Source organism: Nymphalis io, chromosome 10 (genome assembly GCF_905147045.1).
Source record: "Nymphalis io chromosome 10, ilAglIoxx1.1, whole genome shotgun sequence".
Lineage (NCBI taxonomy): Eukaryota > Metazoa > Arthropoda > Insecta > Lepidoptera > Nymphalidae > Nymphalis > Nymphalis io.
The window spans coordinates 11,373,486-11,390,633 of NC_065897.1; the positions used below are offsets into that span (position 1 = coordinate 11,373,486).

Consider the following 17,148-nt stretch of genomic DNA (forward strand, 5'->3'; position numbering starts at 1 on the left):
TATGGTACGTTAAAATATGACTAATCCTTTCCCACGATCACGCCCAAAATAGTAGGTAGGTACTTGTTACGTTTATTGTGTTATTTTTTTATTTTGATTACTGCCCTTTTTAATAAGTTAATTCTTTTTTTTAGATGGCGGTAAAAAAATTGTATGTATGAAATTGCGGTAAATATACAATATTATCAATGATTTTCTATTTTTTTTCTTTTTTTATATATTAGCCGGGAGGGTTAGGAAATGACTACTCCACCTGATGGTAAGTGATAGTAGAGTCCAAACGCGACGACGGCCAGTACAGTCGGGAAGAATGTTCTGCACTAGCCGCCTTCGCCTTGCCGGCCCGCAAGATACCTCTTCACGCCTCGTTTGAAGAAACCCGGGTTGTAAGAGGAGGGGAACACGTGAGCTGGTAAGGAATTCCATTTTTTGGAAGTGCGATAAAGAAAGGAGTTGCCAAATTTCTTTGTGCGCGATGGAATTGATGTCACAGTTAGGCGGTAACATCGAGAGCTAGTACGGGTAGACTTATGAAGGAAGGGGGAAACAGGAATTAAAGAGAATAATTCCTCAGAGCACTCGCTAGAAAGCGCTCAGCGCTGCAATCTCTCGACGCAATTGTAAAAGCTCGAGGGTGTTTGTGACCTTTACGTCGGCAATAATGCGATGCAACACTGTCTTATTATTTTTAATCTGTCAGTAAGACTGTAAAGATCTCGTATTCAAGGCTGGTAAAATTAAAAAAAAATGTCGTGTATTACCTGTGGTTCGGTTAATTTGATTTGTTTGTTTATCATTTTATAAGAACTCATAAATAAAAATACGAAATGAACAAGATATGTAGAATTTGCTTAGAGGAAGGCGTGTTATCATCAATTTTTGCAAAAAATTATGCTGTATCTCTATGTGAAATGATAGAATTCACAACAAAAGTAAAGGTAGATTAGTGTTAGGGATGTGTTTATAAACTTGTAAAAGTTATTACTCGTATATTATCCCTTAGCCTTACCCATTTCCAGATAAGAACTAACGATGGTCTACCGGAACAAATTTGTAGCAACTGTGTTTATAAATTAGGAGTCGCCTATCATTTCAAACAATCTTGCGAAAGTGCAGATACGCGTCTTCGACAATATCTAGGCTTAGAAACACCAAATAGGTATTATAATTCTTATAAATTATAATTTCATAATTAATCATTTTTCCGATGGAAATTGTTATTACGTTATTAATATTATTTATCTATTACAGAACAAAAGATGCCATGGTAATGACTGATCCTATGGTAAGTACAGAGATGGAATTAGTGTTTATAATGAAATAAAAAAAAACCTTTAATATTACAGTTATTTAATTGCTATACAACATCGGCTTTTTAATTTATATCTCATACTTTATTCCCAGACAGCTTTTGCTTTATTATATTATATGAACTCATGAGCTTTTGAGGCCATGTTATATATTAATCTCTTTCTTATTTAATTTAAACTTACAAAATATTAAGAAAAAAATTTTTTGCAGGTGTTAACTCAACGGACTTTAATTAAAAATTGGTAAGACTTTTAAAGATCAAAGCTTCTATTTATAGACTAAGGCTCAAGTTTATTCTTCCTATTTCAAAGATAATATTACTATTAATAATTTATACCTTTATTACTTTTATCTACTGAAGTTTTTTTTATAGAATAGGTAGGTGGACAAGCATATGGGCCACCGTTAGGTGGCCCATATACGGTCACGAACGCCCATAGAGATTGGCATTGTAAGAAATGTTAACCATTGCTTACATTGCCAATGCGCCACTAACCTTAGGAACTAAGATGTGATGTCCCTTGTGCCTTACACTCACCCTTCAAACCTTTCTGTTACACTCACCCTTCAAACCGGAACAACAATACCAAGTACCACTGTTTTTCGGTAGGATATATGAGTGGGTGGTACCTACCCAGACAAGCTTGCACATAGCCCCACCACTAGTTAGTATACTCTATATATATCTCCCTGTTAAGCTTTTAATTCTTTTCATTTTTATAATAATTATATGATTAACTCATATTATATAGCTCCAGATTGTAAGTACACTATCAAATTATATCCATATATATTATTTGTTTGATAGTAGGACTTCATTGAAGCTCCTTCTGGATAGTTACCACTCACTCGTCATTAATCTACTGACAAACAACAATATTAACTACTATTGTGTTCTGGTTTGAAGGGTAAGTAAGCCAGTGTAATTTACAGGCGCATGGATATAATGTCTTACATTAATGATAATAAATATTGTTAATATATCTTACAGTGAAAATGTCTTTGGATGATGGTGACCATTTACCATCAGGTGGTGTATTTGCCAGTCTGCCAACCTACCTTAAGTTAAAAAACTTTAATAAAATAATATAATTGATTTAGAGTATATATAGTGTGTATTTTCAACCATTCTTAGGTGTTAATAATTTAGTTAGATGTCTTTGATGTTATTCCTGTTTTAGTAAATGTAAAATTGTAGAACAGAAAAAAAGTTCATCGAATTATAAAAGGAAAGCTGAATCTGAGAAATTAAAAAGAGGGCCTAAACCAAAACCTAAACAGGAACACTCTTGTTATGAATGTGATAAACAGTTTAAATGCAAAGCGCAATTGGAAATGCATGTAAGGTAAAAACATTATTTTATAATCATTAATTTAACTGTAAACAAAAATTGCTCGTTTTTTACGAGATGAAACAGAAATCCATTATAGCAAACGATTATCAGTTTCATCTCTAGTTCTATCTATATGCTTACTATAAATTGTTGAAAAAACACAATAGTATGTAAAATTACATTTCAATATACAAAAAGTTCTATTACACTTCAACAGCAAGTGCTATGATCATCTATTTCATTAAATTGCTATGCTTTAAAAAAAATACATAGCATTTTCTGTCTGTATCCTCCTGGTGTATAATATAAAGTAATTTTGCTATAATCTATGTTACCAGATTACAGTATTTTTGCATATTATTACAGGACACACACTGGAGATAAACCATTTAATTGTATATTTTGTCCACGCAAATTCACTCAAAAACATAATCTAACAATACACCTTCGTATGCATACTGGAGAGAAGCCATTTCAATGTGATGTATGCAGGTTTGTGATATAAAGGCATACAGTACAAATTTTTTATTAAAATTTTATTACTACAAAAAATTAATATTATTATTTCCAGTAAAACATTTTCTGCTCAAGGGAATCTACAAGCACATTTAAAAATACACACAGGACAGAAAGACCATGTAACGATAATTACTTCTATCTATTATATGTATTAAAATAATGCATCAGTTAATTTTTAATTTAATTCTAGGTTTGTTCATTATGTAAAAAATCTTTTATAACATCAAGTGAGCTTACAAGGCACATGTTTAAACATAGAGGAGTAAAAAACTTCAAGTGTGATATATGTGGGGCCGCTTATGTTCACAACAGAGACCTGGTAAGTACTGTATTATACCATATTATGTTAGAAGGTATATGCAAAAACTAATAACATACATAAAATATATCATCATCTAATTTTAACGACATTTCAATATACTCCAACATACCAGTTACTTCTTTAAATACCAACAAGACTGAAATCAACTTTAAACGAAATTAGCATGTCAAAATGCACTAAAGGTTTAATTTTTTTTTTTGAATAGTAAGGCGGACAAGTATATGGGCCACCTGATGGTAAGTGGTCACCAACACCTATAGACATAAGCATTGTAAGAAATGTTAACCATCACTTACATAGCCAATGCGGCACCAACCTTGGGACCTAAGTTTTTGTGTCCCTTGTGCCTGTAATTACACTGGCTCACTCACCCTTCAAACCGGAACACAACAATACCAAGTACTGTTGTTTTGTGGTTCAATATCTGATGAGTGGGTGGTACCTACCCAGACAAGCTTAGACAATGTCCTACAGCCAGTAATCGTTTTGTTTGGTTGTTTTTAAATTTTTGGTAATGATCCTTCTCATGGGTAATTTAAAAGCATAAATTATTAAACCGTATAATCTTTTAGTTGAGTTATTTTAGTTTAGCTGTTTCGTATAATAAATTCAGCATAATGTAAAAATTAAAAGACTAAAATATATTTATTTTCTTTCAGAAATTACATCAGATGAGGAAGCATGAAATTTCTGAAAAAACTAAGACTCAAAATGAATACAATAACAGCAACAATATAGATATAATTGGCATAGATGAAAAAAAAAGTATGTTGCAACCTGTTCGAAACAATGTTACAGATAACAAAATTCCAAATAATATTATAGCTGGCAACCATTCACTTCTATCATATGAGAATAAAAATATAAAAGAGGGTCCTCAATATTCAAGTAATCTATCAATTAATGATTCTTTGCTTTGTACAATTTGCGGAGAAAGCTTTCAGTATATGGCTCCTTTGGCTCAGCATTATCTCAATCATCACTCAAAAGTATAAATATCATACAGACAAATTATCTAGAATGTGTAAATGAAAGTTACAACGATAATTAAGTTTGCATTCTCTTTTCAAACAAATATTGCTTACATTGTAATGTTATGAACTTGTAGCTATATGTCAGACTATTTGCTATACATGGTGTATACTGCAACTCTACCTCCATGGATTGTCGCATACCTATCTAATGCAAAAAGTTTTTTCAAACCCAAGTTCTAAATATTGAAATTAGTTTATTTAAAAAAAAATCTTGAGCTTTAGATACATTATTTCAATTATTTAGTTTTTCTCAACCTAGTAAAGGTTTTAATTTTATACAATATTTATTACAGGAATAATTTACTAATTTAATATTCCTCCAATTTAATTAAGTACTCCTATTTAAATATACATTATTAATTTCAATATATTTTTTTTATTTTATGTACCCAGATTAACCCTTATATATAAATATATATAAGTGGCAAAATTCGCTACAATAATAATATGAGCAATGAGCTATGAGCTAGCAATGAGCAATGAGCTAGCAATGAGTTAGCTACCACTTGCCTCAAACTCTCGCATAAGTAGCATTACAAGTATCATTTTAATCATTCTTACTACATTGTTTGTTTTAGATAATTCATTGTTTTTATTTGATAAATGTTTAAGATTGTCAAATTCAAATTGTATTTATTTTATAAATTGTGAGCTATTGCTGATCAATAATAGGTGGCATTATTTATAATATAAATTACGTTTATATTTTCATAACACCAAATGAGTGATCTTAAGTTTATAGTTCGAAAAAGTTCAATGGAATTCCAACAGTCCATTATACAGTGATTTTAATTTAGTTTTGAATGTATCCAGTAGTCCATGATATAGTTTTCGGAATTAAAAAATTAAAACATGGATGAGGAAAATGCGATACATTCGAATTAACTTCCTCTAAATATGTATGTAACCATCAATAAGAACTTACATCACAAAAAAAATTACATTGAATATAAATTCTATTAGCTGAGAAAAATTTAATGCAATAACTGTAAGGAGATCGAGAAATGTTCGTCTATGTGACAAAACAAAAAGAAATTTCACAGTACAGAAAAGGCTTAATGTATAATATCATAACAAATAATCATTAAGATATATGATTCTTTGGATAAAAACGAGAATGGAGAAGACTATGAAATGCCTGGAGTTGAAGTATAAATTATTAATTTAAATAGTTTAGGTTGAGAAAATATTATTAAAAATTATGCTTAATATATATAATCTGTAAAAAGAATATTAAAAAGTATTTATTTATGCATCTGCTGATAGTGTACAATTATATATGCAAAAATGTCTCCAAATTGATTTGATTCTTAAGTTCTGATATCTGTAATAATTAATTAAATTCTGATTTTAATGAAAGAAGTTTGACTAATCATAATTTATTAATTGAAAACACAACATAACACTAGCTTCTTGCTATTTTGGTATTTACCATTTTTTAACGAATTGGTATCCATGGCTCCAATACATCTCCTATCTTCTTTCTCTCTGAAAAAACATGCATAAAGAAGCTTAAAATATTGGGTTACAGCAGTTTGGTCTATTTTTTATCAATCAAATTATATAAATAATTTATTACCATAATAATTTTTTCATCAATGTCTTATGACTCTAAGACTTAAGATTTTCAGAATTTCTTGGTGCATTGTTATACATAAACAGCCCTCCAAAAGTGGTTTTAAAGTCGGACATGAGCACATTATAAAACAGACTTTTTTTTTAACAAAATTGAAGTACTGTCAGTTATCAATGCAGAGCTACCTTGGAGGCAGATACAGTTCTTCATGTTTGATAAGACACAATTTTCACTATTAATAATATCTGCAGTATGAGCAAATCATATAGAAATTTTGCTCACTAAATCCCTAAGTACTAATATTTGGTTAAACCTATCGGCTTCAAACACTTTTTAATAATTAGTTTTGTACTACTAGTATAATAGATTGTAAAGTCCTGGGTATTAATTTAGGGTCAGATATGTATTTTAACTGTTTCAGTAAAGAAAAAATATTTTGAAGAATTAATTTATTCATCTAACAAAAATCAACTAGCAATTAAAAATTGGTGCTTAATAATCCAAATGTTAAAAATAACAGGAAACATAAGCACTTAAAATATTTTGTTAACTAATAGGAAAATAAGAGAATGTTTCTAAATAAATAAACGATATAGTAGATATATATATATATATAGAAGATATATTTATTAAGTAGAAGATATATTTTAAAATTTAACTAATTAATTTTATAAAGCCAATGTTTATTTATTTCAATAATATTACATACCAGGTGTAGGAAAATCATCGGGATGTAACTGTATGTAGTGCCTCAAAACTGCGTCTTTTTCTGCTAAATATTCTTCACGTTTATTTGTAACATACGTTAAAAGTGATGTCCATACAACTACACCCGCAATATGCTTTTGTATTCCTAAAAATTACAGTTTAATTAGGATGGCATTTCAATTCATTATTAATTTGCTTTTGCCATTATGTAATGTTATTACCGCTAAACAGTGGTCGTTTAGTGCCAAAGTTAACCATAATGCCTGTTCCGACTCCGAAAAATGTACCGAGAATGTACGGCCAATATTCATTTAAGACAGGCTTTTTTCTTCCTTCATTTCCTAAGTTTAGTAACTCTATTGCAGTTAAATTCGAAGACATTTTTCTTAATTATTTCTGCAAGACTCAAGCCGATCTACAATTTGGGTTTTCAAATGACATTGACAACTAGAACACAAATTACCTTGTGTTCTAGTTGTCAATGTCATTTGAAATTTAAGTTCAATGAAAACGTATTGCTAGCTCTAAAAATCTGATTTATCTATTTGTTGTCTTTGAGTACTACTAAAACTTATAAATAATATTAATAAGTTATCAATGATGCAAGACAAAAAGTGAATATTACAAGATTACTACTAAAATATAATAATTATTCACAAAGCTATTCATAAGTAAGCTCTTACAAACAGTTTTGATTAGTAATTTTACAAAATTATATTAATTGTAGCTTTAATTAAAAGGGATTTTATTTTATTAAATATTTTACAAGTAGTAAGCACTGGGCTATTTACTCAACTGGCAACTTCGATTTTGATGGGTAATAATTGTCAATTTGTCATTGTCAAATGTCAGTTTGTATTTACTAACCAAATAACACTCACGTGTTATTTAATTTATAACATTCATAAACTGGATAAAGAAATATTATAACACTATAGTGATTATAATTAATAAATCAATTATACCATGGTGAGTTTCAGTATATTAATTTCTTCAATATAATTGATATTAATATAATTTTTAGCAAAAAATGTAAGTTTTCTGTAATTATTACAGGGTAAGCAAAGAAAAACGAGAAAAATCGTCGAAAAACGATTTGCACAAATGAAAAAGATTATTAGTCCAAGTGATAACAGAATAAAGGCCAGTGAGAGAGCAGAACCTAGAAAAAAAAAGAAAATTGATCCACATGAGGTTAAGATTCGTGAAGTACCACAAGCGAGTTCTGCTTTATTTTTTCAATACAACACCCAACTGGGACCTCCGTATCACATTTTAATTGATACGAATTTCATAAATTTCTCTATAAAGAACAAATTGGATGTTATACAGAATATGATGGATTGTTTATATGCTAAATGTATTCCATATGTAACAGACTGTGTTCTAGGCGAGTTGGAAAAACTCGGTCGTAAGTATAGGGTTGCTCTAAGAATAATAAAAGATCCACGTTTTGAAAGACTTGCTTGCTTACATAAAGGTACCTATGCTGATGATTGCATAGTACAAAGAGTAACACAACATAAATGTTATATTGTCGCAACAAATGACAAAGACCTAAAGAGGAGATTACGAAAAATACCAGGTGTTCCCATTATGTATGTGGCTCAACATAAGTATACCATAGAAAGAATGCCTGATGCCTATGGTGCTCCTAAAGGTGCAGTATAGTAAATAAGTGAATAAAGTTTTTTTTTTAACTTTTGTTTTATTCAATGCTTACAATTAGTAGTATTTATTTATATTTAGAAATAGATACATTTACAGTTTGGAAATGTGATTGTCTTATTTGGATTTCTAACTTACTACTAAGCAATCTATTAAGATATCATCTTTACATCAAATTATAATAATAGATTCAAAAATTTCCTGGTTAACACTTCTAATTATATAATACTACAGAAATAAAACTCACAGTGACATCATAAAATTATCTGTATAGTAATTATGTATATATATATAAATAATCTGTGTACAAATATTTGCAGTTAAATTACATGGTATAAAGACAGTGGCGTAGCTATCGTAGGGCCAAATGGTGCAGTACACCAGGCCCCGGAGCTTAGGGCGCCCTCTAACCTCAGTTTTGAAAAGAGAGGAGCATGTTTTTATTTTTTTTTTTATTTTTAAATGAACATCAACAACTACAGAACCCCTGATTTAAGATTTTTGGCACATACCTCAAGCATCCTCGATAAGCATGTACTGTATATTATCGTTATTTCAGCTATTTGGTAGTTTGGATGAGTACGCCTGTAGCACATTAGATCAGCGATAAGTTTGCAATTCGACAATTCCACCCATCAACTTTTTAGACAAGTTTTCATTCGCCCTTGCTTTTTTCTGGGGTCTGGAAAGCATTACAATAGTTGACGCTAGGTGTGTCGCTGACTGTTGTAATTCTTAATTCCCTACAGCCTTATTTCATCAAATATCACCACTAATGCTATTATTTATATTCCACACATTCATCCATCTGTCACCATATTTATTCTGCTACAACCAATCATTACCAATCAAACTGTTTTGTGGGTTTTTTTGTTGAGCTTCTTGTAATCTTTACAAAACATTGACAAGCAATGTAGGAAAATCTCAGTAAGTACTTTCAAATTCCAAATTTTTTTCCAAAATCGTTTTTTTCCCTTTATTGATCTCATCTGTATAATAAATATTCTGTATTGTCATGTGCGTCGTTGTTTATTTTTTCCCATTTTTTTTTATTAAACACATAGAGATTCTACCCCTCATAGAGACGACGTATGGATTTAGCCTACTAGGGATAAGTAAAACTCACTGTTTCCTATTCTTGTTCCTAACAATAATTTTGAAGGCCATAATAAATATAAAACCAAGCTACGCGGAAAGAGGGAATGAGGGCCCGATTCTTTCCTTATGCACCGGGGCCCTTGTCCACCTAGCTATGCCACTAAAGATAAAGATCACTTGTAGCTATTAACAGCATATAGCCTGATAAAATATATTAAATAACTGTTTACATAAAGAGAAATACACAATCATACAAGGGATACAAATACTGAATAAAAAGAAATTGGATATAAATAATTGTTATTTGACATTTCAACATTTCTAAACAGTTAATTAAATTGTTGAGTTTAAAGCACCAGGAGATCCAACAACATCAATGATTTCACCTAAAGGCTTTGCTTCTCCATCAGCATTTGTGTTGCATATTGAAGGAGGGATGCTTAAAGTCTGAAACAACCAAAATATTTAAAGTGGTTACTAGGCTTAGTTAGTAAAATTAATACTTATTTCATCAAAATAAATAAATTTTAGAAAGAATTGAATTGAATGTTATTGAAATACCAAACTCATTCAGTAACAAAAAAAAAGTTATTGATTAATTGTTACTGAAAAATAACATAATAATTACTAGATAACTGTATTACCATAGAATAATAATATCCTGGGACATTATTTACACACTGCCATCTGATCCCAAACTAAGCAGAGCTTGTACTATGAAAACCAGATAACTAATATACTACATATACTACTTTTCTTTTGTAAATACATACTTACATAAATAATTAAGCCCAGACTCAGGACAAATAAACATACAACGGGGGTTCACAGTACCCACCACCACCACCACAACATCACTGTACCACAGTACAGTGTTCGGAGCGCACTCGGCGCCTTGGACACCGGCGAGCCCCACACTGTTCCCGTGGGGGAAACGTGTAAGGAGTTTTTCCAGAGTTAAAAAAAAGGACAAATAAACATGTACATGTACACAAAGGTCTGTCCTGGGTGGGAATCGAACCCACATCCTTCAGCGTGAAAGGCAAGTATCTACCGACCACACCAACTGGCCCATCAACGTGTTTTATAAGAATAACACAATATAAAAAATTGAATCACCTTTCCTGGATTTAGGGCTTCATACTGATGTCTTAGAGCTTGAAGTTCAAACTCACACGACGCTAGAGCATTCTTCAGATCCAATGCCAGAGCAAGATCAGAACGTAATTCATTAAAGTGTTTGCAAATAGCTTCAGTTGGGGTAGGAGCAATATCTGTATGAAATGCGATATGTAAAAATTATTCAAAATCTATTTTATGCTATGTTGGTTACATTAAAATTGGACTATCATTTCATATTGAAGCTTCAGGCATGCAAACTTAATCTACCAGTAGATTAAATTTGTGGTTCAATTTGCACTTCACAAAGATTTACTAGAAGCTACAAATATGGTGAGCTTTATAATTTAGAATAGCAGTAGATGGTTTGCTAATTTCCCAGTACTAAGTATGCCAGCCACAAGACATATGTGAACAGTGCAGCGATAATTGCTTTATAATTAAAAGTGCTCTTAATATAGTTTTAAAGTAATGTGCTTATGTCCTAAATAAAGATTTATATTTTGATGTCTTATAGTTAAAAATAAAAAGTTAAGTTTAATCATACCAATATTCATAAGTCGTAACTCTTGTTCAATTGCTTTTGTTTTACGTTGGCCAACACCTGGAGGTAATTTCATTCGCTGTGACCGAAGCCAGACGCCAGTGCCTCGTGCTTCAGGAAACTTTATACCAGACCACTCAACTGTCTGTTAAGCAATGAAATGTAAAATTATTGCATAAATTAAAATGTTGATCTTGAAGAAATTGCTTTATTTTATTCAGCTTTTATGCAGTTATTCAGCATATTGACACAATGACCTTATCTATCTTTTGTACTTTACAGTAGTTCTAACTTATATTATATACTTTTTTAAATGTAAAAATATACAATAAAATTTGCTATAAAATTTTAACTCACAACAGTCTCTACAGTGCGGACTGGCCTTTGCTGAGTGGCCAATTTTTTCTTATGTAGCTTCCTATCATGTCGTCTAACAATGTTTGAAACTGTATTTGTTGGCATAGCTGCCCCTTCATTGGTAACATTAGCCTGGTGGTTTGTAGCACTGTTACCACCACTATCAGCTCTTGATATCAACTTTTGTAAGTCTTGCGTTTTTCTATCCCTTTCACGTTTTCTTGCTTCTATCTTTTTCAATTCTGTTAGTAGCATCTGTTCTTCATCGATCTAGAAAATAACACTTTTATCAATATATCCTCCTAATAGCAGTTACAATCCACAAAACAAAATCACATGAAATAATTTCATGCTGCAGTTGATCGACTAAAATTTAATTATTTTTGGGTTTTGTCAGTCGGATTATAATTGCTCCGAAATTGTCTGTTGAAGTGCTCCTTCAGTCAAGAACTCTCATTTTTGATTTACTTGAAAATGCCATTCCATTACAATAGTGCATGGATTACATATTTACAGGTAATACATATATTTATAAACAACAATACTTTTTGACCACAGTTATGTACCTGTTCTTGTGTTCTATCAAATAGCCTTTTCAATTGTTCCTTTCGTTTCCTCTCGTGTTCAGCATCATAATGGTATATTCTTTTTTCTCCATTCACCATTGTCACTGTGTTCGACCATGGATTTGTTTTAACCTGAAATATTCATGAATTTCCAATAGTTTCAGTGATTTATCTTCTTTATAATATACTTTATTAATTTAAAATAATCTTAAATATTTTCTAAAAAAGATAATAATTTAATAAATCTTACTTTGCTTAATATGCTGCAAATATTGTAGTATCTCTCTTTTAGATCCTCGACACTTCGGTCTCGAAACGCTGCTTTATCCCATCGATCATGTATAACGATGAATCTAAGGTCAAACCTTTGACAAAGATCAATTAAGTGGTCAGTTTCAGCTTGACTCCAATCCTCTGATTTCAAGTATTGGTTATATTCCGATTCCGAATATGAAGGGATTGATACTTGCTGCAATAAAATTTGATATTTAATCAATTTTTTTATTTTAATTATGTATATAAAATCTACAACAACAACAAAGTACAAGTAATAATACATTTAACTAAGAATAAATTTATAAACTAACATAACACATACTTATGCTGTATTACATCTGTCTTGGTAAGTATTATCAGTACTCTGTTAAAGACTCTGAAAATGATCAACTGGTGGTAGGGCTTTGTGCAAGCCCGTCTGGGTAGGTACCACCCACTCATCAGATATTGTACTGCAAAACAGCAATACTTGATATTGTTGTGTTCCGGTTTGAAGGGTGAGTGAGCCAGTGTAATTACAGGCACAAGGGACATAAAATCTTAGTTCCCAAGGTTGGTGGCGCATTGGCTATAAGCGATGGTTGACATTTCTTACAATGCCAATGTCTAAGGGCGTTTGGTGACCACTTACCATCAGGTGGCCCATATGCTCGTCCACCTTCCTATTCTATAAAAAAAAAAAACATAAAGAAGAACAATATGATACAACAACGAAAAATATACTGAATCACATATTACTTCACGATTTACAGTATTTTATTTATATACAAATGCTTTATATGATTATTGTGTATACTGTTTTAGTTTTCAAACAATAGTAGTGTTTGTACTATATATAGGACTGACTAACACGGGTTATTGGAATAGCCTAGCTAGGATATCCTTACTGGCTATCCAGTTATAGAATAGATCCTAATGTTATCTTGATCCTGTTCTATGCCTATGTTGTTATACTATCAATTCATGCTTTTGGTACCATAAATTTTATTTTATATCAAATTATAATATATAATATTGTAACTTGCACAAATAACAGGTAATACACAGAGTAAAAGTAACTACTTACTTGCAGTTCTAATAAATTACTAATAACGAATAACTTAATAATGAATATATATTATATTACCTTATTGAACTGTGCAAATGGGTATTCTTTAGCTTCATCTGAAGCTCTTTTCCAGTGATGAAACACAGCATTGTCTTTGCGTGCTGGGTTTGTGAATGGAGCCCATACCCATTTTCTTACTTTTCTCATACCAAGCTTGGCCTTTGTTTGTTTATATGCCTTACCTTAAATAATATTTAAATAAAATTTAAATATAAAAAATTTAAAAATAAAAAATTATACTTACTCGTCGATTCACCATGTATTTATTTTTGTGAATATGGATTTATGCACATGATGATATAAGTTAAACTAAAATGAAAAACAAAGAAAATCATATTTGTTTTTATAAAAAGTTTCCAATGATCAGCTAATGTTATAAAGTCTCGGTTATATTTCGCAAGTGATTTTGCATGCAGAAAGACAGATAGACATTAATCATAAACGCGATATTGATACTGTTTCAATATAATAATTTATGTAGTTACCGGTATCCGTTGGTAGAAGAGGAGGTAAGTCCTTATTATCATTATAAAGCAAGGCAAACACTTCACGGTGCATGCCCTCAGGACGTCGTACAGCCTTAGTTGTAACATATTTCTTTTTTACTTTGTCACCATGGATAATGCTGTCCCTCGTTATTTCTGATGCTCCTGGATGTTCTATATCTAATATGTCCAAAATATCTGCCATTTTCTTTGCAAACTTACTATTACTATTTACTAAATTGTTCAATATGTCAATTTTTTTTTATGTTTAGCTGAAATAGTTAAGAAGTAAAAACACGCACTATGTAATTATACTATCCTAATTATATTATATTATTTTATATTAAAGCTATCAGGCTATTGAAAAGTTTTACCGACTAATTAAGTAATTACAATAGATACAGAATAAGATAACACATTATAGCTACAGACATCAAACTGGACAAACTATGTGACATATCAAACGACAGAGAATAACAGATACAAAATGGAAAATAAGTAAATAATGTTTTGTTTTAAATTTTAACGGCCTTGGATTTAACACTTTTCTTAGTCTTAGTCACTAGATAAATAATAAGGCATAGTTATTATTTACTGTTGAAAATCAAAAATAATAATACCAGATATATATTGTAATCGGACTTGGGCAAAATGTAATCAGATTAATTATTAACGATTACGGTTACAACGTGTAATGATCTTATCTTAACTTGATTAGCTTTGATTGATTCTGAAGAGGACATTCTCTGGGCTCTGGGGCACATAATTGACTTACTTATTCACTGTATTTTGTTGTTGACTTTTGTTATACTGAAATTGTTTGGTTGTAATAACATTTATTACAAAGTAAGGTTCTGGTTGACAGTATAACTGATGAATGCGTGGTATAACTGATGAACCACTCAGAAGAAATTGTCCAACCAAAAGTAAATTTAAAGAATTATTGTGCAGTGAAATATGAATCGATTCGGCGTTTCATCTGTCATCTTATTTCTGTGTAAGTGTGCATTGTGCCAAATTTTTTGTGTTCTAACAATTTTGTTGCTGACTATCAAATAATATAATAGAATATGTTTTAAAATTGTTGGTGATATGGTACAGTCAGCTTTATATACATATAATGTAACCAACAAGATTATCAAATACATCATACATAGAAACATCTAAAGAGATCAATAACATTCATACAACCAAATTATTTAAACCATCCATTTTGACCAAATATATGGAAGCGCGGACATTGTCAAATATATAGGTTTATTCAAACCGTCATTAAAATAGTAACAATCAAAGCGCCAGTGATTTTTAAGTTTTATTGGTGGTAGGGCTTTGTGCAAGCTCATCTTGGTAGGTACAACCCACTCATCAGATATTCTACTGCAAACCAGTAGTATTTGGTAGTGTTGTGTTACGGTTTAAAGGTGAGTGAGCCAGTGTAATTACAGGCACAAGGAACATAACATCTTAGTGCCCAAGGTTGGTGGCTCATTAGCGATGTAAGCGATAGTTAACATTAAAAAAACCAAAGTATTAAAAAATATGGAACACACGATGAAGACGAACCTTATCACCATACATTTTAGATACACTTTTACACAAGTATTTCTGAAGTATTGCAATACCTTTGACAGTAGAAATGGAAATTTATAATAAAACGAACGAGATAGGATTCAAAGATATTTGCCATCCCTTTCATTTGGAGTAAGATGTCATTGGCATATCATTTGTTTTATGTCCATGATTCTATAAAATCAATCGAAAATTATGAATTTTTTAAGTACAAAGTAGGAAAACCTCGTACTTCGACACTAAAAAGAAAATGTCGCAAGTTGCGATCGAGTTCACAAAAAAATAATCCTGACTGTACTGGCCATCGTCGCGTTTGGACTCCACTACCACTTACCATCGGGTTGAGTTGAGTCACTTCCTTTCGATCTTATTACTTTCGTGCAGAGTTCTTATAATTCAAAAATAATAATATTTAATTTTTATTCAAATAAATCTCTATTTTTCTTCAAATTTCAAATTTTCATGTAATTTTAAAGAACAATAACTTTCACACAGAATTACCTATTTCCCCCTCTTAAAGTTGAAATTTCCAAAATCCTTTCTTTTGTTATAAAATAAACCTATGTTTCAAATTTTACTTTCCAGACTCCAGTAGTTTTGACTGTGCATTGATACTCAGTCATTACATACGATTATATAAGTAATTAAAGGTATATAAAAAGCTGAGACAGCCTAGTGGTTAGAACGCGTGAATCTTAACCGATGGTCATGGGTTCAAACCCGGGCAAGCACCACTGAATTTTCATGTACTTAATTTGTGTTTATAATTCATCTCGTGCTTGATGGTCAAAGAAAACATCGTGAGGATACCACATGCATGTGTCTAATTTCATTGAAATTCTGCCACATGTGTATTCTACCAACCCGCATTGGAGCAGCGAGGTGGAAAAAGCTCCAAACCTTTTCCTCAAAAGGGAGAGGAGGCCTTAGCCCAGCTGTGAGACATTAACAGGCTGTCACTGTCACTGTATAGGTATATATTATATTTTATAGGTCGCATAAAGTGGTTATAAAATAAATTAATTCATGAAGCTACTTTTTCAACTTTTTATTATTACAAACTTCGTTATTTTCTTACGGGGATTTTATTTCTAATGAATATTATATTTACAATGATTGCTAAATCATAGTTACGTATTTACAAATCAACAAATAGAACGGATTATTTTTTAACAAAAGTACTCGTACATATAATAAAATAAAATAAAATTTATAATATATTATGTTAGTAAAAAACATTGATAAATAAGGCGTATTCCTTAACATAAGATTATATAAATTATAAAAAGCGTGGAGTTATTCTTTATTGATATCCAATTACAATATGGATAAATTTAATTGTATTTGATGGTGAAAAAGTCACTACCGAGTTTGTAGGCGGTTGAGTGTATGTTCCGAACCGGTAGTAGTTTTAACATTTAATTCAATACTGCCCATTCAAAAGTACTTTTATAACACGCTACGTTTTGACGTAGCAATTGCATGTTAATCATAAATTGCTATTATTAATCACAACAATAAATAAATTTAATATTAAAAGGTAATTCTGATATA

At 30.8% G+C, this 17,148-nt stretch overlaps 4 protein-coding genes across 4 annotated transcripts; 2 read left to right on the plus strand and 2 right to left on the minus strand.

The window, feature by feature from the left end:
* The first annotated feature begins 767 nt into the window (after positions 1–767).
* On the plus strand, positions 768–5,782 carry LOC126771139 (zinc finger protein 25). Its single transcript, XM_050490886.1, has 9 exons — positions 768–938; positions 1,020–1,159; positions 1,252–1,285; positions 1,522–1,553; positions 2,493–2,657; positions 3,012–3,137; positions 3,217–3,283; positions 3,355–3,483; positions 4,146–5,782. The coding sequence occupies exons 1-9, from the start codon at positions 828–830 to the stop codon at positions 4,479–4,481; spliced, it is 1,140 nt and encodes a 379-aa protein (XP_050346843.1). The 5' UTR covers positions 768–827; the 3' UTR covers positions 4,482–5,782.
* Positions 5,783–5,883: 101 nt separating this feature from the next.
* Positions 5,884–7,254, minus strand: LOC126771184 (NADH dehydrogenase [ubiquinone] 1 subunit C2). Its single transcript, XM_050490942.1, has 3 exons — positions 7,026–7,254; positions 6,806–6,949; positions 5,884–6,008 (listed from the first exon to the last, which is right to left on the minus strand). The coding sequence occupies exons 1-3, from the start codon at positions 7,183–7,185 to the stop codon at positions 5,959–5,961; spliced, it is 354 nt and encodes a 117-aa protein (XP_050346899.1). The 5' UTR covers positions 7,186–7,254; the 3' UTR covers positions 5,884–5,958.
* Positions 7,255–7,651: 397 nt separating this feature from the next.
* LOC126771175 (rRNA-processing protein FCF1 homolog) lies at positions 7,652–8,508 on the plus strand. Its single transcript, XM_050490932.1, has 2 exons — positions 7,652–7,773; positions 7,861–8,508. The coding sequence occupies exons 1-2, from the start codon at positions 7,771–7,773 to the stop codon at positions 8,473–8,475; spliced, it is 618 nt and encodes a 205-aa protein (XP_050346889.1). The 5' UTR covers positions 7,652–7,770; the 3' UTR covers positions 8,476–8,508.
* Positions 8,509–8,603: 95 nt separating this feature from the next.
* On the minus strand, positions 8,604–14,410 carry LOC126771126 (DNA methyltransferase 1-associated protein 1). The gene is made up of 8 exons (XM_050490868.1): positions 14,026–14,410; positions 13,559–13,722; positions 12,407–12,625; positions 12,157–12,288; positions 11,591–11,860; positions 11,237–11,378; positions 10,690–10,844; positions 8,604–10,017 (listed from the first exon to the last, which is right to left on the minus strand). The coding sequence occupies exons 1-8, from the start codon at positions 14,228–14,230 to the stop codon at positions 9,904–9,906; spliced, it is 1,401 nt and encodes a 466-aa protein (XP_050346825.1). The 5' UTR covers positions 14,231–14,410; the 3' UTR covers positions 8,604–9,903.
* Positions 14,411–17,148: the final 2,738 nt, after the last annotated feature.

Bases quoted from the DNA above. Each gene is read 5' to 3' on its own strand.
- LOC126771139 (XM_050490886.1), top strand. From the start codon at position 828: ATGAACAAGATATGTAGAATTTGCTTAGAGGAAGGCGTGTTATCATCA. The intron at 1,160-1,251 runs GTATTATAATTC...TATCTATTACAG, and splicing joins GGCTTAGAAACACCAAATAG to AACAAAAGATGCCATGGTAA. The intron at 2,658-3,011 runs GTAAAAACATTA...ATATTATTACAG, and splicing joins CAATTGGAAATGCATGTAAG to GACACACACTGGAGATAAAC.
- LOC126771184 (XM_050490942.1), bottom strand. From the start codon at position 7,185: ATGTCTTCGAATTTAACTGCAATAGAGTTACTAAACTTAGGAAATGAA. The intron at 6,950-7,025 runs GTAATAACATTA...TGTAATTTTTAG, and splicing joins TAAACGACCACTGTTTAGCG to GAATACAAAAGCATATTGCG. The intron at 6,009-6,805 runs GTATGTAATATT...ATGTTTTTTCAG, and splicing joins CGATGATTTTCCTACACCTG to AGAGAAAGAAGATAGGAGAT.
- LOC126771126 (XM_050490868.1), bottom strand. From the start codon at position 14,230: ATGGCAGATATTTTGGACATATTAGATATAGAACATCCAGGAGCATCA. The intron at 12,289-12,406 runs GTAAGATTTATT...TGAATATTTCAG, and splicing joins TTTGCAGCATATTAAGCAAA to GTTAAAACAAATCCATGGTC. The intron at 10,845-11,236 runs GTATGATTAAAC...CATTTCATACAG, and splicing joins GTTACGACTTATGAATATTG to ATATTGCTCCTACCCCAACT.